Genomic DNA, 25855 nt, shown 5'->3' with positions numbered 1-25855 from the left:
GCCAAGACTGAAAATGAATACACCATCTAAATGCTGTAAACCTGTTTTCTCATCTCTAAAGTGGGAATAATAACCACATTTACCATGTAGAGTAGGTGTGATGATTCAACAAGGTCGTGTATGGAAAAACCCTTGTGCAGAGCTAGGCCCCGAGACCCTCTGGAACTTCTCCCTAGACAAGCCCGCCCAGGCTCCCTCGGGAACAGAGGCGGGCCCTCCCCTAGTAGCCCAGGGTACATGGGCATCTCTCCTTACCTCTTTTTGAGGATGCCAGATTCTCCCTGGGACCGTCCGGTCCATTTTCCCGTGCCCTCCCCAGTTCTGATTTTGTTGCTCTTTGACAGAGCAATCTCTGACTCTGGGAGTTGTGGGCACGTGAGGGATTTAGGAGCCGCCACCCCCTTTCCACCCCCAAAATGTATCCTTGGCTAGAAGACCAGCCGGTGCACCTGCTATGCTGCGATGGCTCTACTTCCAGAGCAGGCCTTGGGAAAGTCATCTCTTTACCAAAAGGGATGGCCCTCGTGAAAAGCTGCTGGGTGCTTGGATTTTCATCCACGTATTCACAGAACCGTAAGCTTTCGATGCTGGATTCACAAAGATACACGGGGTGGGGGGAGGGCATCTCAGCTTTTCTTCTTGGAGAGAAGAGAGGAGACACGCAGACAGCAGGTTTAACACCAACGTTTATTAAAGCAGACGGGGCGGGGGGGGGGGCGGACAGTAGATGACCAAGCAGCTCCGCAGCGCCCGTCCCCCCCACCAACCCCCTGGTGAGCTTCACTCCTCAGTGCAAGACTTCCTCGAGTCGTCAGGGTGGGCAGCTTGCCCCAACTGCCCGCTCATCAGCCCCAGGGAAGCTCCCCCTTCTGCCCACCCAATCAAACCTGTAGGAAGACCATGGTGGGGGCGGGGGGGGGGACGCCCGTTATACGTTAAGCTATTGGCTTTAGTGACTGACACAGGTTAGTAAAATGAAGCAGCGTGTATATATTTGCCATCAATCCCCAAAGCAACCTCTGCTGTGGCCACAGCTCACAAGGTCTGAACCCATCCATTTCCGCAACTGAAAAACAAACGAAAGAAGGAGCCTCGTCCTGTTTCGACAGTAGCCAGGTGGGTGCTTGTGAAAATGCTTGCTGGAAAAGAAGGAGAGAATAAACTGTGTGAGGATCCTGTGGATAAAACGAAGGAGAGGGGAGGAAGAGGAGGAGGAGAGGGAAACAGCCGGCAAGCTGTCGTTTCCGAGCACTTCCCCCGTGTGTGCCAGGCCGCCACCGTTTGCCACGCGCTGACTTTTTTTTAATGCTCAGAACAACCACGTGAGGGAGGAGCCCTTATTACCCTCGTTTTGCAGATGAGGAGACAGAGAGAAATTGGACACTTTTTCCCGGGATCAGATTTCATGATCGGAGTGCTCCCTGACTCCGCATTCCAAGTTGGTGCGCCCCGCCCCTCCGGCCGCCGCTTCCTCGTTTCCCTGTAAGTGCGAGCTGCCTGCCATGAGGCCTCGCTGCAATCTGGGTTTTGCAGGAGCCGGAGGTCCACACCCGGGCGGGCTCAGCAGCAGGGCCCATCTCACCCAGGGGCAGAGGAGGGAGCTGCCGCGGGGCACGCTCGCCCACAAACCACTCTTCCCACAACAGTAACAGGTGCCTCCCTTTCTGGAGGGATGTCAGTCCAGCTCCTACCCCTCAAGCAGATGTTGCCCTCACTGTTTGCTGACTGTCCCTCGGAGGGACTCCAGGGGAGTCCACAGGGAGGGTGCGGGGTGTGGTGTCGCCAGAAGACTGACATCCCAACCACTGCCCAGCATAAGTTAGGGGCGTAATCCTGCCCAGTTAGCTCCTCCATTACATGGGGTTAAACCGTAAGCCCTCAACCGGCACAGGGGTGCTAAGAGGACCAAAGAGGAGAGTTTATGTGAGAGCACTCTGCAAATTACAAAGAGCGATACTCTAGAGGGAGTGTTCCTCGGTCGGCTCGCAGTAGCACCAAATCAACAACAATGAAGACAGAAGATTTCTCCCGACCACCGATGATAAACCACCCAGTTATAGCCTATCCTGCTCTGTCCGTAAAAATTACAGAGGAGCAACTACAGCCGCTAGGCTCACCCTCTGAAGGGATTTGCTACTTTATCTAATAGGATCTGGGAAGGAGGAGAGAGACCGGGAGGAAAGAAGCAAGCCGCCTCGCGAGGGAGCAGAGGTGCCTGGCGGACTGTGCAGGTGCTGACAGTCCAGTTCAGGGGCCTAAAAGAGCAAACCCAGGGCAAGGGGGAGGCGGAACGGATGGGCCGGGCAGACCCCCAGGCCGGAAGGCTAGGGGAAGGAAGGAAAGAAGTTGCTGGTCCTGGTGACGGTGGTGATGGTCGTAATGGATGTCACTGGTCAGGCCCAGGGTTGTTGACCCCACCTGCAAAGACCTGAGTCTCCACAAGCCATACTTCTCCAGATTTGCATTCCAGTGTGACCTTTCTGGACAGCAAACAGGGTCACAGTCCTCCCCTGTTTGGGATCTCTTGGTGAGTCAGTAGGGGTCAGGCTCCCTGGTGTGTGCCCAGAGCCCCTCTCCACCTGGCTGCCGCCTCTCACCCCTGCCTGGCTCCTGCCACTTCCCCAGCCCACACCCGGCTAACCAGACGGCTCTCGAAATCCTCTGAGCCATGCGTGTGCCATCCCCCGCCGTCCCCCTAAACCAGAAGGCCTGGTGGGGGGAGGAACGTACCAGAGGCTGGTCCCGAGCCCCTCACACGGGATGGACCACGTTCCTGTCACAGTGGGGCTTGCAGTGAGGGTTCAGCCAGTGCTCCAGGAACTGCTCCTCGGCCCGGTGCTCCAGGCGGAGCAGATGATGCATGTACTCCTGTCAAAACAAACCCACACGGCAGAGCGGCTTTTCAGCAACAGCTGATCTCGTGCAGCACGGCACGGCCGTGCTCCCGAGACAGGGCGACCAGGCTAAGGGAGGCTGGGAGTCCAGACCAGCGGGGAACCCGCCATGCCTACGCCTCTCCGCAGGGAAAAGCAGGCAGACGGGCCCAGCTGATGGGCAAAATAAAGAAATCTGACAACCTAGGGCTGAAAGGGTGTGTGTCTATGGGAATTCACACACACTAATGGGGTGTAGCATGGAAATACCACTCTGAAAAACAATTAGTGGCCTGCAATCCGGAAATCCCGCTCCTCAATGATGCCCCTACGCAGTGGTCCTCAAACGCTGGCAGGCATCAGAAGCACCTGGGGGCCTTGTCAAAACACAGACTGCTGGGTGCTACCCCCGGAGTTTCTGATTCAGCGAGTCTGGGCTTGGGCTCCAGAACTTATTACATTTTGGGCATGTTTCCAGCCAATGCCGGTGCTGCTGGTCACTCTGAGAACAAGAGAAACGTGTATCAGGAGTCATGTTAGAATGTTCACAGAAGCAATAAACTTGTAGTGACAAAACACTAGCACTGTGCCAAACAGCCACTGACAGGAGGGTGGATACATAAACTGTGGTAGGGTCACCCCATGGAATATTATACAGCAGTGAACATGAATTAACTACAGCTACATCTGACATAGTGAGTCTTAGAAATAGCGTTGAGGGGCACCTGGGGTTAAGTGTCTGACTCTTGGCTTCAGCTCAGGTTATGATCTCACAGTTTCGTGAGTTTGAGCCCCACATCAGGCTCTGCACGGAGCCTGCTTGGGATTCTCTGTCTCCTCTCTCTGTGACCCTGTCCCACTCACGCTGTCTTCTGTCTCTCTCAAAATAAATAAATAAACTTTAAAAAAAAAATAGCATGTTGAGTGAAAGAACAAATCCAAGAAGAATAACATTCACAGCGTAACATCATGCTTTAAAGTCTCAAAACATGCATCGCTAAATAAAATATTATTTATGGCTGCGTGCATTTGTGATTTAAAAAGATCATCTTTTACCATATGGTTTCACTCTTATGTGGATCCTGAGAAACTTAACAGGAACCCATGGGGGAGGGGAAGGAAAAAAAAAAAAAAAAAAAAAAGGACGTTAGAGTGGGAGAGAGCCAAAGCATAAGAGACTGTTAAAAACTGAGAACAAACTGAGGGTTGATGGGGGGTGGGAGGGAGGGGCGGGTGGGTGATGGGTATTGAGGAGGGCACCTTTTGGGATGAGCACTGGGTGTTGTATGGAAACCAATTTGTCAATAAACTTCATATAAAAAAAAATAAATAAATAAATAAATAAATGCATACCGAAAAAAAAAAAAAATAAAAAATAAAAAGATCATCTTTTTTAAAAGGCAAGGGGGAAAAATAAATAAATAAAAGGCAAGGAATAACTATAAGAAAGCTGAAGTCGCTATACTATTATCAAACAAAAGAGACTTTACAACCAAAAAAGGGGTCCTCAAAATGTTAAGCATAGTTTAACCTCAAAATGTCAAACACAGAGCGACCATGTGACCTGGTGATTGCACTCCTAGGTACATGCCCAACAGAAATACTAACTGTGCACACGGTGTTCAGAGCGGCATCACTCATCATAGCCACAAAGTGGAAAGAGCCCAAATATCCATCAACTGATGAATGGATAAACGAAATGTGGTACCTCCATACGACGGAATATCATTTGGCCATAAAAAGGAATAAGGTACTGACACGTGCCTCGACAGGGATGAACCTTGGAAACACGATGCTAAGCGAAAGAAGCCGGTCACGAAGAACCACATACTGTGTGATCCCATTTCCATGAAATGCAGCCAGCCCTGCACGTGGACGTGTTCACAGCGGAGAGCAGCTCACCGTCTGGCGTGTCCATCACTGGAACCATCTACTCAGGAACGCAAGCCAGAATGCGGACCCTCCTCGTCTCCCTCACCCCCAAACTCGTGTGACGCTGGGCATGAGGACTTCGAGTCAACTCCTGATGGTCCCAGATGCTCCCCCTTCATTGCCGCCATGTCTGTGGGTCGGGTCCTCAGTGCCACCCACCCAGGCTATGACAGCCTCCTCACCCCCTCCACTCCTCACCCTGCCCCTCCTCCCTCCACCCCACATCTCACCTGCCCCCACCATCTCTGCTCCAGCCTGACAGTGACTGGTCCAAAGTGCTGCCCAAAGGGGCCACGGCTGTCCTCAGGCCTTCACCGGCACCACCCACCGGGAAGGAGGAGCAGGTGAGCTGGGCTGCAGCTCTGAATAGCATCACTGTAGCCGGCAGGTGAGGGCAGCTCCCTGTACATACATTTTGGTATGTATCGATATCATAAAAATCCCAAATCCTGAACACCCTCCTATGGTGTCGCTAAAGCTTTAAGAGATGATCCAGTTTAGAACTTTAAGTTTTTCAGTCCGTTTCCCCACGCTTCACGACAGAGAGAGGCCCTGTCTCCTGCCCGGCTCCACGGCTGTCACCACAGCCGTGTTGATCTCTGAGCTTCTCTAGAATCACTTTCTCCCTCACATGGTTCACCTCAAGGGACTTTACCGAAGGGGCCATGTGGACAGGGTTAAGGGAACCACCAAAGAACCTTCCAGCACCCAACGACTAGTAATAGAGGGAAGCCATGGACGTGCCTAGACCTGTAGGGTCGTGGAGGGGCGCAGCCTCTGCAGGGCAGGGAGGGAGCGGGGAACAAATGCCCCATCGTCTCTCTCCTCTTGCCCCCCATCTCCTGCCTCGCCCAAGCAGAAGCCAGCCTGCCAGGGAAGCTGGCAGTGCGGTCCACAGGGGCCAGCCACCTGAGCTGGGCAGAGCAGGTACAGGCTGGATGGGGGACGGGGTGGAGGAAGCCAGCAGCCGCGCCAGGATGATGGGCACAAGGGGCGCGCTGTTGCCAGAAGAAGGGAGCAGAGAACACAAATAACAGATGCTTCTGAGGTCTGGGGCAGAGAAGCTGCCCACTGAACACACTGAGCACCGGGACCCGGCCTCGGGAGGACCACTGTTTGCTCTGCGTGCAGTGGCTCTCTCCCCGCCCTCCGCCCTGTTTGCTCAAGCTCAGTCTTCATACACCTGAGGGTCACGTCCAGGGTCAGGGTGGTCTTCTCTTCCCAACACAGCTCGGTCCTCAACAGAGCCAGCTCAGGCTGTGGGCTATCCCACATTGTTTCTCGTTGTATTACCTCGTGTAATTGATACACAAAACAGAAAAAATGATAAATCAGCAGGTTGCTTCTTAAGAGGGAAAGTGTTACTTCTCCTCCCTCGGTGACAAAAGTCTCTTCCTTCCCTGCATACCTCGTCTCTCCACCTCCTGGTGCGAACAGAGAAGTGGTACTGAACACCACCCAGACTACCCAGAAAAAGTGATTTCAAAAAAAAAAAAAATCTACCCATGTTGCTTCCTTGCTTAAAATACTTGAATGGCTCCCACGGGGCTCAGGAGAAAATTCTAATCACTTAATGTGGTTTGTGGGGCTCCCTGTGATCTGGCCTTGCCTATCTTCTGACCTCCCCTCACCATCAACCCCCTGCCCCCCGAGCTTTCCCTGGATGGGCCACACTGGCCCTGCTCTCTCAGCCTACGCTATTCTCTCTGCCTAGAACACCCACGTGCCTTCTCTTTCTCCCATCACACTTCTACCCGACTTCGCAGGCCTCAGCTTAGATGTTACTTCCTCCAGGAAGCCTTCTCAGGTTCCCTGTGACCCCAGCGCTCTCTGGATGTCCCCCAGCACAGCCCTGGTCGCTCTGGTGGGCAGTGACCTCTGTCCCTGAGAGTAAGGACTTAATTGGCCCACATCACATTTTTTAGTGGAGGTGCCATGTGGGCGGGCTCACATGTGGACACACAAACTTGATGTTTTCTCCTCAAAAGACAGTAGGTGGAGATTGGGAATGACCTTTAACTTGGAGGATGTATGCCGTTGACATTGCCCTGAATGAAGCCCGGGTGCTATAATGATGGGATGTGAACCATCACAACGTATGAAACAGATCCACATAAACAATTTATAACCCAAAAGCAGGCAAATAATCAGAGAAGTGGCATCTCACCCCGGGAGGGAGTAGTCATATTCAGTAATATCTGTACAAGATTAAACTATTTTGGTATGTATCGATATCATAAAAATCCCAAATCCTGAACACCCTCCTATGGTGTCGATAAAGCTTTAAGAGATGATCCAGTTTAGAACTTTAAGTTTTTCAGTCTCTATGGAAATCCTCTAGGAAGTCTGCATCCCATATTAAACATAGCTCTAAAATTTTTTTTTAAGTTTTTAAACATTTATTCATTTTCGAAGGAGAGAGAGGCAGAGCATGAGCAGGGGAGGGGCAGAGAGAGAGGGAGACACGGGATCCAAAGCCGGCTCCAGGCTCTGAGCTGTCAGTGCAGAGCCCGACGTGGGGCTCGAACTCACGGACCGTGAGATCATGACCTGAGCTGATGTCAGATGTTTAACCGACTAAGTCAGCCAGGTGCCCCTAAAAAAAAAAATAATAATGACTGTGCAAAGGCATGAATTATAAAGTGCCTAATTTTCCTGAATTTTCTTTCCTACAGGAACCATGCAGCTTGAATTTGTTTGATCAAGTTCTCATCTGACTCGTCCCAGGCAGGGGGTCTGTGGGGCGGCCAGAGAGGGGGCGGATGGTGAGAGACTCCGGCAGGACCCCACTGTGTGTACGGTGAATCCCCAGCAGCAGGACCCATCTGTGATTTGGGGCTGAATCCTGTGTTTGGGGCAGTTTGGGGCGTGTGCTCCAAAGATTGCCTGGAATAAATGAGGACACAGCCCAAGGTCCTTTCCAGCCCTGACATGCTGTCATTCTTTGATTTTATTATATGCTCATGTTTTCGGTTTATTGCTTTAAGAACTAACCCTACTCAAGAATATTTTCTTTAGCTAGCTTAAAGAGAAAAAAATATTTTATTTAGTAAACAAGTATGTGGCCAAATGCAATGCCGAGGAGACAATCATCGTATATCTTTATAATTTGACTGTCTGGGGAGTCTTTGGGCGGAAGAAGAAGAATTGGGGGGAAAGGAAGGCAATGTGGGGTCTTGTAAATAAAGAACAGAGTCTTCCCAGCACACAGTGATCCTTACTCTACCGTGCAGTGTGAGCAGCTCACCGAAGAAAGCCCATGTTGCCGTCTCCTTGCCTGTGAGCCAGATGGTGTGGGAGAGAGGCAAAGAGGTCCAAGTGTGAGCCTGGGTGGGGGTCTGCTCAAATCCACACCCTGCCAATATCACTTGACCTCTCCGGTCCATCTGCAAGATGGGGATGCTGCTAGCACTTACTTCCCTGGGTTGCCAGGATGCAATGAGATGATACAAGTTCTGTACCACATATGTAGTCTCCATCTGCCCATCTAAATCCATTCCTCCCCTCCTTCACCTGGGCCTGTGCAGTAAGAGGCTGGCCTAAAAGTGCAACCAGACTCCCTTACCTGGGGCTTCCCGGTGGGTTTGGCATAGAGATGCCAGCAGGGGATTAGAGGTAGGGGTGAGAGAGGCCACGGTGTGTCCTCCCATGGTGCCTCCGGAGGAGTTCCAGCGGGCCGGCTGGCTGCATTGTCTCCTGAAGGCCACTGCTCCTAGGGGGCTGCCCTCTCCTGTTCTGGGAACCTGCCTTTCCCCCATCAAGCCCAGGGGCTGTTAGCCCCGGATCCTTTATCATCATCTCTTGCTGGGTGACCTGAATGCTGCCATGCCTTTGCAAAAAGTTTCTTCATCAAGCTTTGCCCGATTCCTTGTGGATACTCTTAAATAAGAAAGATCTGGGCCTGACTTGAGGCTGTGGGGGGAGCCTCTCTCCCAGGAACTGGTCCACAGGAGCCTGTCAATAAGTGCTGGTTGAGTGAAAGACGAAAGTAGCTCTGGTCTGTGCTCCCCTCGGGGGTCCACGAGGTCAGAACTCTCTTTAGAATAATCCCAAGACATTACTTGCCTTTTCATTGTGTGCACTGGTGGGTAAAACAGGTGCCTTAACCAGAGTCAGGGCAGTGACAAGCACTATCACTGTCCTCGTATCTTTCACCATCACACACTCACAGTTAAAATCCATGAATAAATACAGAACGTTCTTCAAATACCAGTTTCCCTGAAGAACACCTCCCACCCCGTGAAGCGGAAGAAAGCGACCGAACGGGAAGCATGAAGACAGCACTTCTATCTCATGACCAAGTACGACAGCCTCCTCAAAGAATAGCCCTTGTGAGGGGCGCCTGGGTGGCCTAGTTGGTTGAGCATCAGACTTCAGCTCAGGTCACGATCTCACGGTTCGGGAGTTCAAGCCCTGTAGCGGGCTCGCTGCTGTCGGCACGGAACCTGCTTTGGATCCTCTGTCCCCCTCGCTCTCTGCCCCTCCTCCACTCGTGCTCACTCTCTCAAAAATAAACATAAAAATAAATAAATAAAAAGAAGAACCCTTGAGTGATTGCTGATGTCAAGGACAGAACTCGCTGTGTTTGGCAGGCATCTCCTTGAAAATGAACAAAGTGAGCCTGTCACTTCAAGGGAAACAACTGCCAGTATTAGTTACTAAAGCGATAAACTTCAAGCTTTCGAAGAGAAATGAGAATTTTGAAAAACCTGACAGCTTCCATACTTACCGACTTTTCTGATGAGATCACTCAGGCACCACTGGTATAAAGCATTTGTACACTTCTTACCATCATATGCTCATTTGCCTCCTTGCCCACTTAATCCCTGTCCTAATCAGCCAAACCTCCAACTGGCTTTTTGATGGCAGGGACCAAGGGCTACCTAGTACATGGCTCGGCGCTTGGCACATAGTAGGACCTGAATAAAAAACCATTGGAGAAACGTACAAACAAATAAATGAAATGACTGCTCTTTTTCCGTAACCTTTCGAAATCCTCCTTGGAAGTTTCCTAGACATCTGCGTTGATCCACTCATTATAAAGGCCCGGGCCAAACGTACATAAAAAGCATCAGAGGGTAATCTATATTTCACACTCCTAAATAGCAGCTGAAATCATCGTTGAAGAAAAACAACCAAAACAGACACACACATAGAGAGAGAAAGAAATGAGTGCTGGTTTCCATGACATTTCCTTATTTATTTAAAATGTTAGGAAAATGGATATGCCACAAAGGCCGAAAAGCAATCATTAGTCAAAGATGAAAAGCCAAGCTGCAAATCTGCTGAAAACCACAAATTCAACAATTGCATTGGCAGAGTTGGTAATGACCCGGCATTAATGATAAACTCAAATGTTCCTGGATCGAGAAAGAAGGGATAGATGGAAAATAAGTTTTAATTTTTTTAGATTCCTTTCTTTTAAGGGGAAAAAAATTAAAAGCAACACAGAAACTAATATCTGCATTCCACGTCCAATGCCAACTGTTACGATTTAAGCAAATAATTTCTCAGTAATTAGAGCGGAAATTGGAAGTGATCCTTTATTATGGCACTGGAGGTGTGATAATGAAATTAAATACCCACTGGGCCCTGATCTAAGCTGAGAAACATAAAGTGGACAGTTAATCTATCAAGGCAGGAACTTGTTCCAAGAAGGAAAAATCCTTCCTCTGACATTTGCATGAAATCAAGAGCCCATCAACATTGGATGAATTATCTTGCTCACGAGTAGGAGCAAGGTAAGCACATAGGCAGAAAGGTAGCCCAGAACTTAACTACCTGGGGACACCAGAAGGTTTAGGCCTAACACAAGGCAGATTGGTGACGTGTGCAATTTACATCACAGTCACTTCAACCTGGCCTTTGCGACCATGGGGGACAAAAGAGTAGTACTTACTACATATATTTATCAAGGGGCTAAACACGAAAGCATATTTTTAAAAGACTTACTTACAATAAAGCTAATATGATTCATACTTGACCAACAAGAACATTCCTTAAAGGAACACAGGCCAAAATGGAAAGCATATTCCCAGGGCACGTGAGCACTTACCAATGCACTCGCAAAAGACACCATTTTAGCTCAGATGTCATCTTTCTAAAGAATCTCCACGGCTTAACCCAGCAGTTGGCAGATAATTTCTTCCCTAAATTTTGGGATGATTAGGAGAAATTTAATGGATTTAAGTGAGGCCATAGAAAAGATTTCTTTGAAATAACCTCCCGGTTATAGGGTAGAGTTATGGCCTACCTACAAAATTTCTCCCTGAAGAGAAAGAAGGAAGGAAGGAAGGGAAGGAGGGAGGAAGAGAAGGGAGGGATGGGGGTAGGAAAGGAAGGAAGGAAGGAAGGAAGGAAGGAAGGAAAGTAGGGGACTGGATGGAGGTATGGATATTAGGAAGGACTTCGCCGTCCTGTCCATTCCTGCCTTGGCCCTGCTTACTTGATGTTCTTCTTCCTTCACGCTTTGCCCATTTCTCCCCTTCTTCGGCTTTCTTTTTCTTTCTTACTTCCTCCTCCTTCCTTCCTCCGTTTCTCTCCTTCTTCTTTCTTTCTTCCTTCCCCTCTTCCCCTCCCTCTCCCTCCTCCCTCCCTCCCTCCCCCCGCCTCCCACGCTAAGCAACGTGATTTTCTCTTTCAACCATCTATCCAAATGTCAAATACTGTCCTTGGTGCTGGGGACCCAGATGTGCAACAAAGAGTCCATCTGCTCAAGCAGTATAGAACAGTCTAGTAGGAGATACAGATTAAAAAAATAAAAGTCAAAAATAGCTAACTTGTGCTGTGAGTTTTATGCAAAGGGATGCTCTCATTCATGGTAGGAGGGTAGGGACATCAGGGAGGCGTCCCCAAAAAGGCATCATTTAAGGTGAGTCTCTTAAGAATGAGAAAGAAAGAAAGAAAGAAAGAAAGAAAGAAAGAAAGAAAGAAAGAAAGAAAGACCTTTTGGAAAGCAATTTGATAATATACACTAAAAGCTTTAAAAATATTCATATCCTGGGGTACCTGGGTGGCTCAGTTAGTTGAGCATCCGACTTTGGCTCAGGTCATGATCTCGCAGTCCATGAGTTCGAGCCCCGTGTCAGGCTCTGTGCTGCTGACAGCACGAGCCTGGAGCCTGCTTCGGAATCTGTGTCTCCCTATCTGCCACCCCTCCCCCGCTCGTGCTTTGTCTCTCTCTCTCTCTCTCTCTCAAAAATAAATAAACATTAAAAAAAATTCATATCCTTGGATTCGGTAATTTACTCTCTGAGAATCTCTCCTTAGCAAATAGTCCAAAATATTAAAAGCACTTTGAAGTATCCAAAGTCTATAAAGAATTTATCAAACTCAATACCCAAAAAACAAATAATCCAGTGAGTAGGCAACAGACATGAATAGACACTTCTCCAAGGAAGACATCCAGATGGCCAACTGACACATGAAAAAATGCTCCACATCACTCATCATCAGGGGAATACAAATCAAAACCACAATGAGATACCACCTCACACCTGTCAGAATGGCTAACATGAACAACTCAGGCAACAACAGATGTTGGAGAGGATGTGGAGAAAGAGGATCTCTTTTGCATTGTTGGTGGGAATGCAAGCTGGTGCAGCCACTCTGGGAAACAGTATGGAGGTTCCTCAAAAAAACTAAAAATAGAACTACCCTATGACCCAGCAATTGCACTACTAGGCATCTATCCAAGGGATACAGATGTGCTGTTTCGAAGGGACACATGCACCCCCATGTTTATAGCAGCACTATTGACAATAGCCAAAGTATGGAAAGAGCCCAAATGTCCATCGACGGATGAATGGATAAAGAAGATGTGGTATATGTATACAATGGAGTATTACCCGGCAATCAAAAAGAATGAAATCTTGCCATTTGCAACTATGTGGATGGAACTAGAGGGTATTATGCTAAGCGAAATTAGAGAAAGACAAATATCATATAACTTCACTCATATGAGGACTTTAAGAGACAAAACAGATGAACATAAGGGAAGGGAAACAAAAATAATATAAAAACAGGGGGGCGGGACAAAACAGAAGAGACTCATAAATATGGAGAACAAACTGAGGGTTACTGGAGGGGTTGTGGGAGGGGGGATGGGCTAAATGGAAAATCATTTTTGCCCTGAAATCATTGTTGCCCTATACACTAACTAACTTGCACTATTATGCTAATTAAAAAATAAATAAGTTATTAAGAATAAATAAATAAATAAATAAATAAATAAATAAATAAATAAAACAAAAAATAAAAGCACTTTAATAACAAAAGTGTTCAGAGCGTTGTTAGTAACAAAAATAGTGGACATGATACAACTATCTAACAAAGAGAGTAATTCCGTATCATTAATGTTATAAAGAGTTTATAACAATATGGGAAATGCATATGTTATCATATTAAAAGAAAAGCCAGGATACAAAATTCTAGATCAAATATGAGCACACTTATTTTAAAATATACACATGGAGACTAGAAAGCAAAGCATCAAAAAATGGCAATGCTGTCTTTGGGGAGAGGAAACCTGATTTTCTTCTTTGGATTCTTTCTTGGTTTCCAATGTTTCTATAGTAAATATGAATGTCTTAAATTTTTATCTGTAATTACACAAGTATTACACAAACGCATTGTTGCTTAAAATTCAAACATCAAATATAAAGTTCCCTGGAGCACCACCGCCCCTCTCCTGTGTTGTTTTTGTAAGACTTATACATATGTTTATTGAAAATAGAAAACTGTGAGGCTCCTGGATGGCTCAGTTGGTTGAGCGTCCAACTCTTGGTTTCAGCTCAGGTCATGGTCTCACAGTTGTGGGACTAAGAGCCCGTCAGGGAGCCTGCTTGGGATTCTCTCTCTCTCTCTCTCTCTCTCTCTGCCCCTCCCCTGTTCATGCTCTCTCTCTCTCTCTCTCTTTCTCTCTCTCTCCTCCCCTCCCCTGTTCATGCTCTCTCTCTCTCTCTCTCTCTCTCTCTGTCCCTCCCCTGCTCATGCTCTCTCTGTCTGTCTCTGTCTCTCTCTCTCTCTCCTTCTCTCAAAATAAATAAATAAACAGGGGCACTTGGGTGGCTCAGTCAGTTAAGCATCCCACTTCAGCTCAAGTCATGATCTCGCAGTTTGTGGGTTCAAGCCCCACATCAGGCTCTGTGTGGACAGCCCAGAGCCTGGAGCTTGCTTGGGATTCTGTGTCTCCCTCTTTCTGCCCCTCCCCCACTCATGCTCTGTCTCTCTCCATCTCTCAAAAATAAATACACATTAAAGAAATTTTTAATAAAATAAATAAACATTTAAGAAAATAGAAAACTGAGTGTACTGGACTGAGTGGTGTCCCCCCCCCCCAATTTTATGTTCATCTGGAACCTGCACATGTGACCTTCTTTGGAAATAGGTAACCATGCAAAGATGAGATCATATTGGATTAAGGTGGGTCCTAAGTCCAATAACTGGTGTACTTATGAGATTAGTGCAATTTGAACACAGGGACACACAGGACACAAGGCCATGTGATCATGGACGCAGAGACAGGTCAAAAAACACCAAAGACTGAAGCCACCATCAGAAGCAGGGGCAGAAGCACAGAACGGATTCTCCCTCAGAGCCCCCTAGAAGAAACCAACCATCCCAACATTTTACTTCGAACTTCCAGTCTCTAGATCAGTGAGAGGATCGATGTCTGCTGTGAGAAGCCACCCCATTTGTGGTACTTTGTTATGGCAGCCATAGGAAATGGAGACACTGAGGAATACCAAAAGGTATAAAAGGGGAAAGTAAAAATTTGTCCCAAAGCTCATCACTGAGAAAATACTGCCATTATTTGGGAACATGTCTCTACACATAAGTACAGATAGAAGAGTAGATAAGTGAGGTTTCTTTTAAAACTTTCTTTCTTTCCAGGGGCACCTGGGTGGCTCAGTCGGTTAGGTGTTCGACTTCAGCTCAAGTCATGGTCTCACAGTTTGTGAGTTCAAGCCCCACATGGAGCTCTGTGCTGATAGCATGCAGCCTGGAGCCTGCTTCGGATTCTGTGTCTCCCTCTCTCTCTCTGCCCCTCCCCACTCACTCTCTCTGTCTCTCTGTCTCTCTCTCTCTCAAAAATAAATAAACATTAAAAATTTCTTTCCATTTTGAAAGTGTAGGGACCCAAGGATCCTTACGCATACCGCTAGTGGGAATTGGTACAGTTGATTAGGCAATTTGGCCGTATTTAATTCAGTTAAAAGTGCATAAACCTTCTGACTCAGCAATTCCATTTCTTATCACTGAATTCAGCAAAACACACGCATATAAGGATTTTCATCACACACTGGAAATAACTAATAATGTCCATTGTCCTGGGAACGGCTAAACAAGTAAGCTGAAATATGTCCTAGTCCATTCAGGCTGCTCTAACGAAACACTACAGACCGGGTAGCTTATAAAGCACAGAAATTTGCCTCTCACAGTTTGGAGGCTCAAAGTCCAAGGTTAGGGCACGAGCAGGGCCGGGCGGGGGTGCTTTGGGGTCACACATTTCTCCCTGTATCCTCACTTGGCAGAGAGGGCTAGGGAGCTCTCTGGAGCCGAATGCCATCACACTGGGGGTTAGGACATCGACACATGAATTGGGGAGTAGGGAGAGACGCCACAGCATAATACATTTATACTGTGCTTCAGGTAAAAATGAGCAAGAACAAAATGTATTGTTGAGTGAAAAAAAAAAGCAAGTTGCAGAATCAACCCAGCCCTGCTTCCCACACAGTGTTACTTCAGCAGTGAGGGGACAGGTGAGCCTGATATATTCAGGGCACAGTGAGGAGGCCAGCGTGCAGAGGGGAATGGAGGTGGGGACAGGGGAGGGGGCTGACAGACCCCTAGGGTCTTGGAGGCCACTGTAGGACTGTGGATTTTATTGGGCACAAGGCAGGGAGTCATTGGAAAGTTTTGAGCAGGGGAGGGACAAGAACTGGTTTCTTTTTTTTTTTTTTTTTTTTTTGAGAGAGAGAGAGCACAAGTGAGCAAGGGGCAGACAGAGAGGGAGAGAGAGAAGTGGGGCTCACCTGAGGCGGGACTCGAACTCACGAACCATGAGATCATGACCTGCTTAACTGACTGAGCCCCACAGGCACCCTGGTTTTAACATCGGACTCTTGCTGCCCTGTTGAGAAAAGACGCAGAGGGGTGCAGAGAGGAAGCAGGGAGGCGGGTTAGAGAGGATTGCCCAGTCTCCTCTCGGGGCTCCACTGGCAGCCATGGAGGGGAAGGAGTGGCCAGAGTCTGGATGTGGGGCCCACACAACTAGGAGGTGGCACCATTTGCCCGTGTGACGGTGCAGTCAGGAATCCCACCTAAGACTGCTGGGTCTGAGCTGCCTGTGAAATGTTGCCAGTCACGTGGACAGTCACGGAAATGAGTCTGGAGCTCCTCCGGGTGAGGCCATGTGCAGCCATCACCACAGATGTGATATTTAAACTCACTGGACTGGGACACCTGCTGGCTCAGTCAGTTAAGCGTCCGACTTCGGCTCAGGTCATGATCTCGCAGTTCGTGAGCTCAAGCCCCATATCGGGCTCTGTGCTGACAGCTCAGAGCCCGGAGCCTGCTTGGGATTCTGTGTCTCCCTCTCTCTCTGCCCCTCCCCCGCTCGCGCTCTGTCATTCTCTCTCAAAAATAAACATTTTTTAAAAAGTTTATTTGACAATAAATTATATTAAAAGTAAACAAACAAACCAACCAGGAAAAAATAAAGGCCATTAAAAAAAAAAAGTTTAAATTCACAGGACTGGACGAGGCAGGAAGGCAGGCCCTGGGACACTCTGGCATTTAAAGGGCTAAGGATTCACCAAAGCACATTGAGTCACAGAAACCAAAAAGGGGGACGAGAGGCTGAGGGCAAGGGTCCTGGAAGACTGGAACCCCAATGAGCAGGGTGCCCAGAAGGAAGGGAGAGAAATCAGCTGTGTCACCTAAAACAAACATGGGCGGGCTCCTGGTCCCCAGGACACCGGGAACAGAGGCCAAGAGCCTCCCTTGCAGTTAGCCCTCCAGGACGGGAAGTCAGTCCTCTCAAGCCAAAGCAAGCGGGGGACCCCCAGGGCTGACGGAAGGAGATGCAGACTGGAGGTGCGAGGGGGCGCCTGAGGCCAGCGGCGGCCAGGGCTGGGGACCGCCTTCTGAGTAGCAAGGGCACAGACCCAAACCCTGAAAATTAACGTAAGCACAAGCATGACTGAGAAATACTCAAGGAGAGCTCAGAATATTGTTGCCACTGTCTTCCCTTTAGACATAAACCCGGACCTTCTTTCCCAGCATCAGTTTCTGCCCAGGCAGATTTTTTTTCCTCCATCAAGGTCCTGAGGCTTCATTATACCAGGGCTTTTCTGACAGGATGTCTTGACCAACGGAAGTAGTTAGTCCTAAGCAGACTCCAAAGTGATTCGGCAGAAACCCAATCCAGACGGGCTGTCCCCAGCCTTCTGGGAGTGCCCATCCTATTCCCGTGAGGTCTAGAATCCACTCCCCCAAATCCCTGAAGATTCGGGGGTCGTGTTTCTCCCGAGTCAGTCTCATGGCCTCTTTCGCCACCACGGCAGCTTCTAGATTCGAGCGATTACCACCCTCATTTGTCAACCACACAACGCACCACCCACCCGCCTGCCATTCCCCACGAAGAACCACTAACACAACGTCACTGTGTTAGCAGACTTGCTCCTAAGGTCTGGGTAACGACGGCGCAGAGAGCAGAAAACAATGGCAAATTGTTTTACACCAGGCGCTGCTGTAAAATAAAAGTATCCGCGATTTGCTACCACAAGGAATTTCTCAGTGGTGTGCCCTCCAGAGGCCCCACCTTCCCACCTGCTTTTCCCTCTCTCGGACCCCTCTTCACATCCCCCACCCTGCCTGCCCCGCGGCGTCCATACATCCAACATCCCTCCTGTTTTCTTCCCCAGAGCCATGCTCCTCTGTCTCCATCCCCACTGGCGTTTCACCTGCTTCTAGCCAGTATCCAACAGGATGCTTACCTGTCTCTGGGGTGGACACCAGTCCTCCCCGCAACCCGAGGCCACACAAGTGACCTTTCCAATAGCACCGTGTTCTTCCCGCCACACAGTCAGAGAACAGTCCTTGCAGTGCACCGGCAGGATTCATAGGGTCAGAACAGTCCCTCCCCCTGCACGCGCGGGGCACAGCTTGTCTGAACCGGTCACCAAAAAGCCTCTATTTTTGAGAAAGCCAACATCTGCCAATACTTGAGCCACACATCAAGATTATAAACATCGCTTAGTAAATACTCATGAACTGCTGCAAATCTTCATACTCATTTGCATTTTGAATTCCAAATACCTCCCGAAAACTCCAATGGTTCACTCCCATCGCTGGCCTCTCCTCTCTCTGAACCGGTTTTCTTTTGCACAGTCCCTCAGAGGGGAGAAGCGAGATAAAATAACCCAACCAGTCATCTCTTGGTGATTTTGAGTTAGAGGTGAGCACATGAGTCAAGGCTCAGGTCCCAAGGGCACACCCATTCCCCAGAAATCACTCCCTCTGCTCATTCGTCCCCGTCCACCTGTCTGTCTCCTGAGTACCATGGCAAGGAGGAGAGACAACCTGTCCAAAAATGTTATTTCCCATTACCCATGTAGAGTGGCATCTGAAGGACAGCGTTGAAGAGGCTGTTTCCCAGACCTCTGCATGGCTCCTGTCACCTGGCTCCGATCTCCTCGCTCCCCTGCTTAAAATCCCAGCTGGCTCCTCCTGACTACAGAACGGAAGTCCACTCTGCTGCTGTCAGCCGTGGCCTTCCAACCTGGCCCCAGAGGACCTTCTCTTGCCATTGCCGTTCTTTCATATGTTTCAGGTACTCAAGTCAAGGTCAAAAGTGGAAGAGAGGGAATTGGAATCCAGACCTTCTGAAAAATTATTCTGCAAGGTCTTTTTCAAAACATACATGCACACACGCTCATATATACACACACCATATACACATACACACACGCTCACATAGATATACACAACCTCACACACACAGTCGTACACACACCCATACATACACACACCCTCAGACACACATACACACACTCACATACACACATACTTTCCATACTCACACGCCCTCATGCATACACACACAGACACACACACTGTCACATGTATACACATCCTTATATACACAACACCTCCTCACACACACACCCTCGCATACACAATATATCCTCACATACACAATACACACCCTTACACATACACACACAGTCTCACATACACAACACACATGACATTTCCAATCCTGAAAACACAGGACAATGCTCCCGCCTGCCCTTTTCCCCAGCAAAGGGACGTCTGAGCAGATGGTTTGCACAGAGAAACAAGGCAGGCAGCAGGTGGTCTTGGCAAAAGATAAGGAGCAGGAAAGTGTGGTTCCCCACACATCAGGGCAACTTAACCCCTTGGTTCCCACGCGGACGTGAGCCTGTGGGGCAGTTCCGCCCAGCAGCCCCCACCTCCCCTGCGGCAGAGGTCCCGCCTCGTGGCCTCCTCATGGCCTGCTGACAATGTGATACCTACACAACCTCACACACACAGTCATACGGGGTCACCGAGTCCAGTGCTCACATTCAACGGCGATGCAGGACCAGGGTCACTGTGACACCAGCCGCTCACCTAAAATGAGCAAATGGTTCCTCTTCCACGGCCGGTGACTGGCCGGTCACCCACTACGCTCTCGACAAACCCACGAAAGGGAGGAGGCAGCCACGACACCCAAGGTGGGGGAGAGGCCAGACAGAAGTCCAGGATTTCAGGTGCAGCAGCAGGGCCAGCTTGAAGGGAGGAGGCCCTGGCGTTTCCGAGAAAGCCTCTGGGGGCCTCAACACAAACCATCCGGCTCTCACCTGGGCCCGCGTCCTGCTGCCCACGCTTTTCCTCCGAGCTGTAGACTGGCAGCAGGAAACCCGCATCGTCCCTGAAGCTCTATCCAGAACCCTAAAAGATGAGCCCCGGAGTAAACCTTTTAGCCAGCTACTCTGCAAATTCTCTGCACTTTTGGAGAAAACTGAGGTCCAGAAAAAGGACGCGGATTTCTCCTAAATCCAAAGCCCAAAGTCCAGTCCAGAAAGTGGCAGAATACGGACTGAAATCGTACCGGGTGGAATATTCTCCCCACCTCACCTCCACCCCTTCCGCTGCCTGAAAACTCTTCATCTTCAAGCCTCAGCCCGGTGGACACCTCCTCTGGGAAGCCTTCCTAGCCCCCTCCCTCCTTCCAGTTAGGGAGAGAGACCCTCTTTTCTCAACCTCATTAGAGAACTTGAATCCAGTTGGAAGGTTCTGGCTCTACCTGTCTCCACCCAATGGAACAAAGGAAGAACGTCTAGTTTATTTTACATCCTCAGTGCCTGGCACTTGGTGAGGCCCAGTCAATGTGAAATACAATTAAGTGCACGTCTCTGCCGGCGAGGAGCGCTCTCTGCATGTTCCACGTGACCCTCTCCCTCTCTCTGTCTGAACTGAATCTAAACTAGCGCATTGACTCTCTCCATACCACTCAGTTCAACCTTCGATTGGTTCCTACATGTCTCGCGCTCTTAGCTTTTGTGTTCCCCACCGGATCCCAGGAGCTGGTATTACACGTGGCATCACGTGTGGCCCGCAAGGCCTGGCACGGCGGGGCTCAGCTTCGGCTGCACGCTGATACCACCTGGGGGGCTCTGACACCCACCCAAGGCCCAGGCCAGGCCCCACACCCCACGCCACCCCTCTGGGAGCGGGCACCAGATTTTTAACTTCTGCAGTTGGTTCCAGCGTATGCAGCCATGGCTCAGAATCACATTCCTAGAAAGATGTGATAGCAGAAACTGCTTGTTGATTCAGCTGGTTCTGCGTGAGGGTAATGCAATATAATATAGTACAATGCAACAGTGAATGACAGTGCAAGAGACACACAAAGTGACACAGAATGAGAAAGGCTGGGGGAAAAAAGGAGACTGTTCAGCATGGTGTAGCCAGGGTCCCTTACCCTTAGTGCTGTTGGCATTTTAGGCAAGATTATTCTCTGCTATGGGAGCTGCCCTGTGCATTGTGCGATGTTTAGCAGCATTCCCGGCCTTAACCCATTAGATGCCAAGAGCAAACTGTCCCTCCTCCCACCCCCACAGTTGTGACAACCAAAATGCCTCCAGACACTGCCAGATGTCCCTGGGGCTGGGGGAGCAAAATCACCCCTGGATGAGAACTACCGATGCAGACTAGCCACCAAATCATTTATTGCACGTTTATTTCCCATTTCAACGGTAGATCACATGAGCACTTTTCCAAATTTGGCTGAGTGGCAGAGAGGATTCTGGACAATGGGGTCAGTGTCTTGGTGACAGGCATGCAGGGCTGGGCTGTATGCAGGATGAATGGGAAATGGTTGGTGGGGTCAGCGGTGGGTTCTGAGGCCAGAGAGAATCACACAGAAACTAGATCCAGTAGGTTCAAGGCAATTAAGAGGAGTCAATAGTGATCAGCCTACAAAAGATGACCAAGGGGCGCCTGGGTGGTTCAGTCGGTTAAGTGTCCGACTTCGGCTCAGAGCGTGATCTCACGGTTCCTGAGTTCGAGCCCCGCATGGGGCTCTGTGCTGACAACTCAGAGCCTGGAGTCTGCTTCAGATTCTGTGTCTCTCTCTCTCTCTCTGCCCCTCCCTCTCTCTCTCCCTCTCTAAATAAATAAATAAATAAATAAATAAATAAATAAATAAGCAAACAAACACACATACATACATTTAAAAAAAAGACCAAAGACAGAACAAAATTTTTAAAAAGCCAGATATTCAGTAAAATCACAAAATTGGAAGTAAGCTGAAGGTTGTCACAGGTGAAGGCCAGTGATGACCAGAGGCCAGGAGAAGGGAAATGGTCAGAGAAGGAGCTCTCAGAAGTTCTGGGCAGGGAAGGACCACATCAGGCCGTGCTTGGGGACACAAGTCTAGCATGGCATGAAGGCTGGCACGGGAGGGGCACGGGAGGCAGGAAGCTGATCTGCTGTGGTCCAAGCCCACCTGCTGCAACAGTCCAAACTCACCTGTTGCCCAGGGCCTAAAACCCTTCAGCCCCTGTGAAGTCAGAGCTCAGAGGGGCCAGGGGCAGATGCTGGCAGAGAAAACGCCCAGTGGCCAACTCCGCTGTTGATTAGAGCCTGTCTCCTGACCACTTGGAGGGGAGCAGCTCCTTCGGAGCCCTGCGAACCAGCCTTCCCCCGGGGGGAAGCCCTCCAGACATCGTGCCAAAAGCGCAAGGGGCCAGTTAGAGCCCCCAGGGGCCTCAAGCCAGACGTCCTGCTCCCCACACTCTCTTGGGTTCCCCAATATCTCCCCATATTCCTTCTTAGCCTCTTGGAGCCCCTCTTCCTCTGCCCACCCCTGAGCGTCGATGTCCCCACATGTCAATCCTGGGCCTCTTCTCTTCTAACTGCTTCTCAAACTGTCTATCTAAAGCTCCAGTCTGCATTCCCCCATTTAAAAACTCCCATTGTCCTCCACTGAACACAAGATAAAGTCCAAGGTACTCCAACCCTTTTTGACCTTGCTCCTGCCCACTTCCCAATTCCCCTCCACCCTGCACTTAGATATTCCAAGCCACATCTGACATACAGGGAGGGAGGAAGGGACGAAGAGAGGGAGGAAGAGAGGAAGGGAGGAAGGAAAAGAGGGAGGGAGGGAGGAAGGAAGGAAAGAAGGAAGGGAGGAAGGAAGGGAGAGAGGAAGGGAGGAAGGAAAAGAGGGAGGAAGGAAGGAAGGAAAGAAGAGAGGGAGGGAGGAAGGGAGAGAGGAAGGGAAGAAGGAAGAGAAGAAGGGAGGAAGGGAGGGAGGAAAAGAGGGAGGGAGGGAGGAAGGAAGGAAAGAAGGAAGGAAGTGAGGAAGGAAGAGAAGGAGGGAGGAAGGGAGGGAGGGAGGGAAGCCACATCTACCCTTGACATCCTGAAGTTCTTGATTTGTTTCTAAGCCACTCTGTACAATAGCAATTCGCCAGCTTCTCTGTGTCTGCTCCCAACTCTGAGCAGAAATCCAGGCAACTACTGCCTGCAGCCTTACCACCTTGCTGGTCCCTGATACTTAATATTCAAAGGAGTAGTCACTGTTTGCTAAGTACTGTTATAAGTGCCTTATTAGGAATTACTTGATCCTTATAAAGTAGCTATTTTCTGTCATTATTTATAATAATATTATAGGAACATAAGTGGTAATATTTATTGTCAACCCCATTTTATAGCTGACAGTACAGAGGTACAGAAACATGAAGAAACCTTCCCCAGTTTGCACAGTTAGAAAAATGGGGAGAAAAGCCCAGACGGTGTGCCCCAGAGCCAGCACTCCTCAGCAATGTGCAATCCTGCATCTCAATTAGAGACTTTTAAATGAACTAATTCTGATTTAAAAAAAAAACAAAAAACAAAAAACAAAAAAAACAGGAATGTTAGTACTTCAGCCACAGGATGGGGAGACAAGCCAGGCCCGGGGCCACTAGGGCAGGGTCTAATATCACCCACCACAAGTCACAAAATGAAGGCAGGGAAGGGTGCCCTGGTTCAGAAACACAAGGCAGGTGGCCGCCACAAACCCACAGGGCAGGACGGAGACTAAAGACCAAACTCAGAGGCACGAGGTTAGGGCAGAGCCCCCACAGGCCACAGGGCACAGACTCTGCCTGACCAGACAGAGCATCTCTGGCCAAGGATGCTGGTCCAGCTTGCTGGGAGCCCCAGGGAAGAGGAGGAAGAGGGGGTTGGCCCCAGTTACAGGACACAGGGCCCTGACATCCGGCTCGGGGGTGGCATCCGGCAGCCCACGGGGGATCCTGGGACTCTGGCCATCGGCCACACTGTTTCCATTTGAAATATCGTGTGCATAGTAGGTGCATGGGGCTCAAGCCTCCGGGGGAGAAAAGGGGAGAGTAAAAGGTTGAGGTCAACCTGACACCTGAGACCCGGCAGAACCTCCGTCTAGTGGCCCATGCTGGAGCGGGGCCAGCACCTGGCTCGGTTTCATAGTGAATGAGCATTCAAGCGATCACACTTTCCCTTCCAATAGCCGGGAGCCCGGCACTCACCCGCATGGGCTCGTCAGGGAACCCGGGTTTGCTTGGCCTGTCCTGCCGTCGGGATCTCAGGAGCTGCTTGGCCTGCTTTTCCGTCAGAATCGGAGAGGCCCCTGAAAAAAGTCGGGAAGGGGCCTTCGGGACTCTCGCAACAGGAGCTCGTGCACCACCTCACAGTCCAAGGCGAAGGATTTGCAAGTTCGATTTCGGTCAAACACAAAAGCGCTTTCACGGGGACCTGTCCCAAAGGACGTGGCATTCCAGAGAGCTCCGAGGAGAATTCTAAATTGTTTCTAACTCAGAGCCAAAGCTGCACAACGTAAACATAGTTACCTATTGCAACGGTGCATTTCTTTAAAAGTGGGTGCTAATCTGGGGCGCCTGGGTGGCTTAGTCGGTTGAGTGGCCGACTTCGGCTCAGGTCATGATCTCACGGTCCGAGAGTTCAAGCCCCGCGTTGGGCTCTGTGCTGACAGCTCAGAGCCTGGAGCCTGTTTCAGATTCTGTGTCGCCCTCTCTCTGACCCTCCCCTGTTCATGCTCTGTCTCTCCCTGTCTCAAAAATAAATAAAATGTTAAAAAATAAAAATTAAAAAAAGACATTAAAAAAAAGTGGGTGCTAATTTAATGAATACGGGATTTTTTTCTCTTTTTCTTTTTTGTTTTTTTTTAAGTAATCTTTCGAACTCACAACTCCAAGACTAAGAGTCGCATGTTCCACCAACTGAGACAGCCAGACGCCCCTGAGTAAGTTTTTTAAAACACATTTTCTTCAGTTCTCTGGTCAATGTGTTTCTTGTCCCTTAGTTTTGCTTTGATGGTTTTTCTTTTTTTTTCTAATCCCCAAAACACTAAAGCAGCTAAAAGTTGTTACTGGAAGATTCTCCGTGAGAACAAGACTGTGTTAAAGTTGATAATCACACATGACGTCTCAAAGAAGGTATCATGATAAAATTATATTAAGTTTTGATAATCACGCGCGAACTCCAAATGATATCATCAAATAAAAGTCTGTCAAGTTTTGATGATGTCATATGAAGTCTAAAAGACAGTATAGTTGAAGATTTATCAGCATTTCTGAGAATTAATATTCAAATACATTTAAAGATTAATAAAATAGGGGCACCTGGCTGGCTCAGTCAGTAGAGCATGCAACTCTTGATCTCTGAGTTCAACCCCACATCGGTGCACAGATTATTTAAATAAATAAAACTTTTAAAAAATAATAAAAAATTTAAAAATAAAGACTGAAAAATAATTATCCCTAATGATAGCAATTCTGGGAGCCTGCTCTTAGGGAGGAAAAAAAAAGGACTGAATTATTATATATTACATATTCTTTGAAATGAAAAAAATATTTTACAAATATAAAACAGACTGATCCCAGCTTGTCATGTCAGCATAGAAACGGCTGTTTTCAGAGTTCATGCTCACCTGAGAAGCAAGTCAGTAAGGTGAGGCAGAGGACAAGCACAAATAGCTTCTTCATCCTGTCTTTGTTCCGCTCTCAGCCTCTTGCAGAATGAACGCCCCCTGAATGGGCCAGCCTACTTAAAGGAAGCACTTCCGCCCCCCCAACCCCACTTCCCCCATCCCCTCACCCCCCCCCAACTTGTTTATGCTCTGACTAACTACACTTACGGTATGATGTTAAGTGCATCTGACTCTGAGTTTTTAGTATGACCACTAAACTTTTCCTCCGAATCCCTATAAATTTTCATCCTGAGCAAGGAAATCACCCCTCTGTGATGTGACTTTCAGAGCATGAATTGGAGAAAGCAACATGTGATATTGACTTCATTTAAACAGACGCAGCTACATCATACACTGGTTTGTGAGTGTCTGTTTTTGCTCCTGTTTTCATCTCTTTCATTAACCGTCTCTTACATTTGCACATTGTATGACATCTCTCCAAAGCCCATTCACTAATTAGGTTTGACCTTCCTAATAGTTTCAGAGGTGGGTAGGGAAATTGGCAAGGAGCATAGTAAAGGGG

The 25855-nt window shown here is 48.8% G+C and overlaps 1 protein-coding gene across 2 annotated transcripts; it reads right to left on the bottom strand.

Annotated features, from left to right (window-relative positions):
* Positions 1 to 684: 684 nt before the first annotated feature.
* On the bottom strand, positions 685 to 25364 carry CE1H17orf67 (chromosome E1 C17orf67 homolog). 2 transcript variants are annotated; one of them, XM_030295709.1, is made up of 4 exons: positions 25294 to 25364; positions 23873 to 23973; positions 2731 to 2868; positions 685 to 1139 (listed from the first exon to the last, which is right to left on the bottom strand). In XM_030295709.1, the coding sequence occupies exons 1-3, from the start codon at positions 25346 to 25348 to the stop codon at positions 2752 to 2754; spliced, it is 273 nt and encodes a 90-aa protein (XP_030151569.1). In that variant the 5' UTR covers positions 25349 to 25364; the 3' UTR covers positions 685 to 1139; positions 2731 to 2751. The 2 variants fall into 2 exon arrangements, with proteins under 2 accessions (XP_030151569.1, XP_032447072.1); XM_032591181.1 differs by having other exon boundaries at positions 685 to 1066.
* Between the last annotated feature and the right edge of the window lie 491 nt (positions 25365 to 25855).

This window comes from Lynx canadensis, chromosome E1 (assembly GCF_007474595.2).
Source record: "Lynx canadensis isolate LIC74 chromosome E1, mLynCan4.pri.v2, whole genome shotgun sequence".
Classification (NCBI taxonomy): domain Eukaryota; kingdom Metazoa; phylum Chordata; class Mammalia; order Carnivora; family Felidae; genus Lynx; species Lynx canadensis.
This window is presented reverse-complemented; position numbering and strand designations above follow the sequence as displayed.

What these genes read in the sequence shown, in the direction of transcription:
- CE1H17orf67 (XM_030295709.1), bottom strand. Translation starts at nt 25,348, where the DNA reads ATGAAGAAGCTATTTGTGCTTGTCCTCTGCCTCACCTTACTGACTTGC. An exon ending in CTTACTGACTTGCTTCTCAG is followed by an intron (nt 23,974 to 25,293) that starts GTGAGCATGAAC and finishes GACTTTTTTCAG; the next exon opens with GGGCCTCTCCGATTCTGACG. An exon ending in TCCCTGACGAGCCCATGCGG is followed by an intron (nt 2,869 to 23,872) that starts GTGAGTGCCGGG and finishes TTGTTTTGACAG; the next exon opens with GAGTACATGCATCATCTGCT.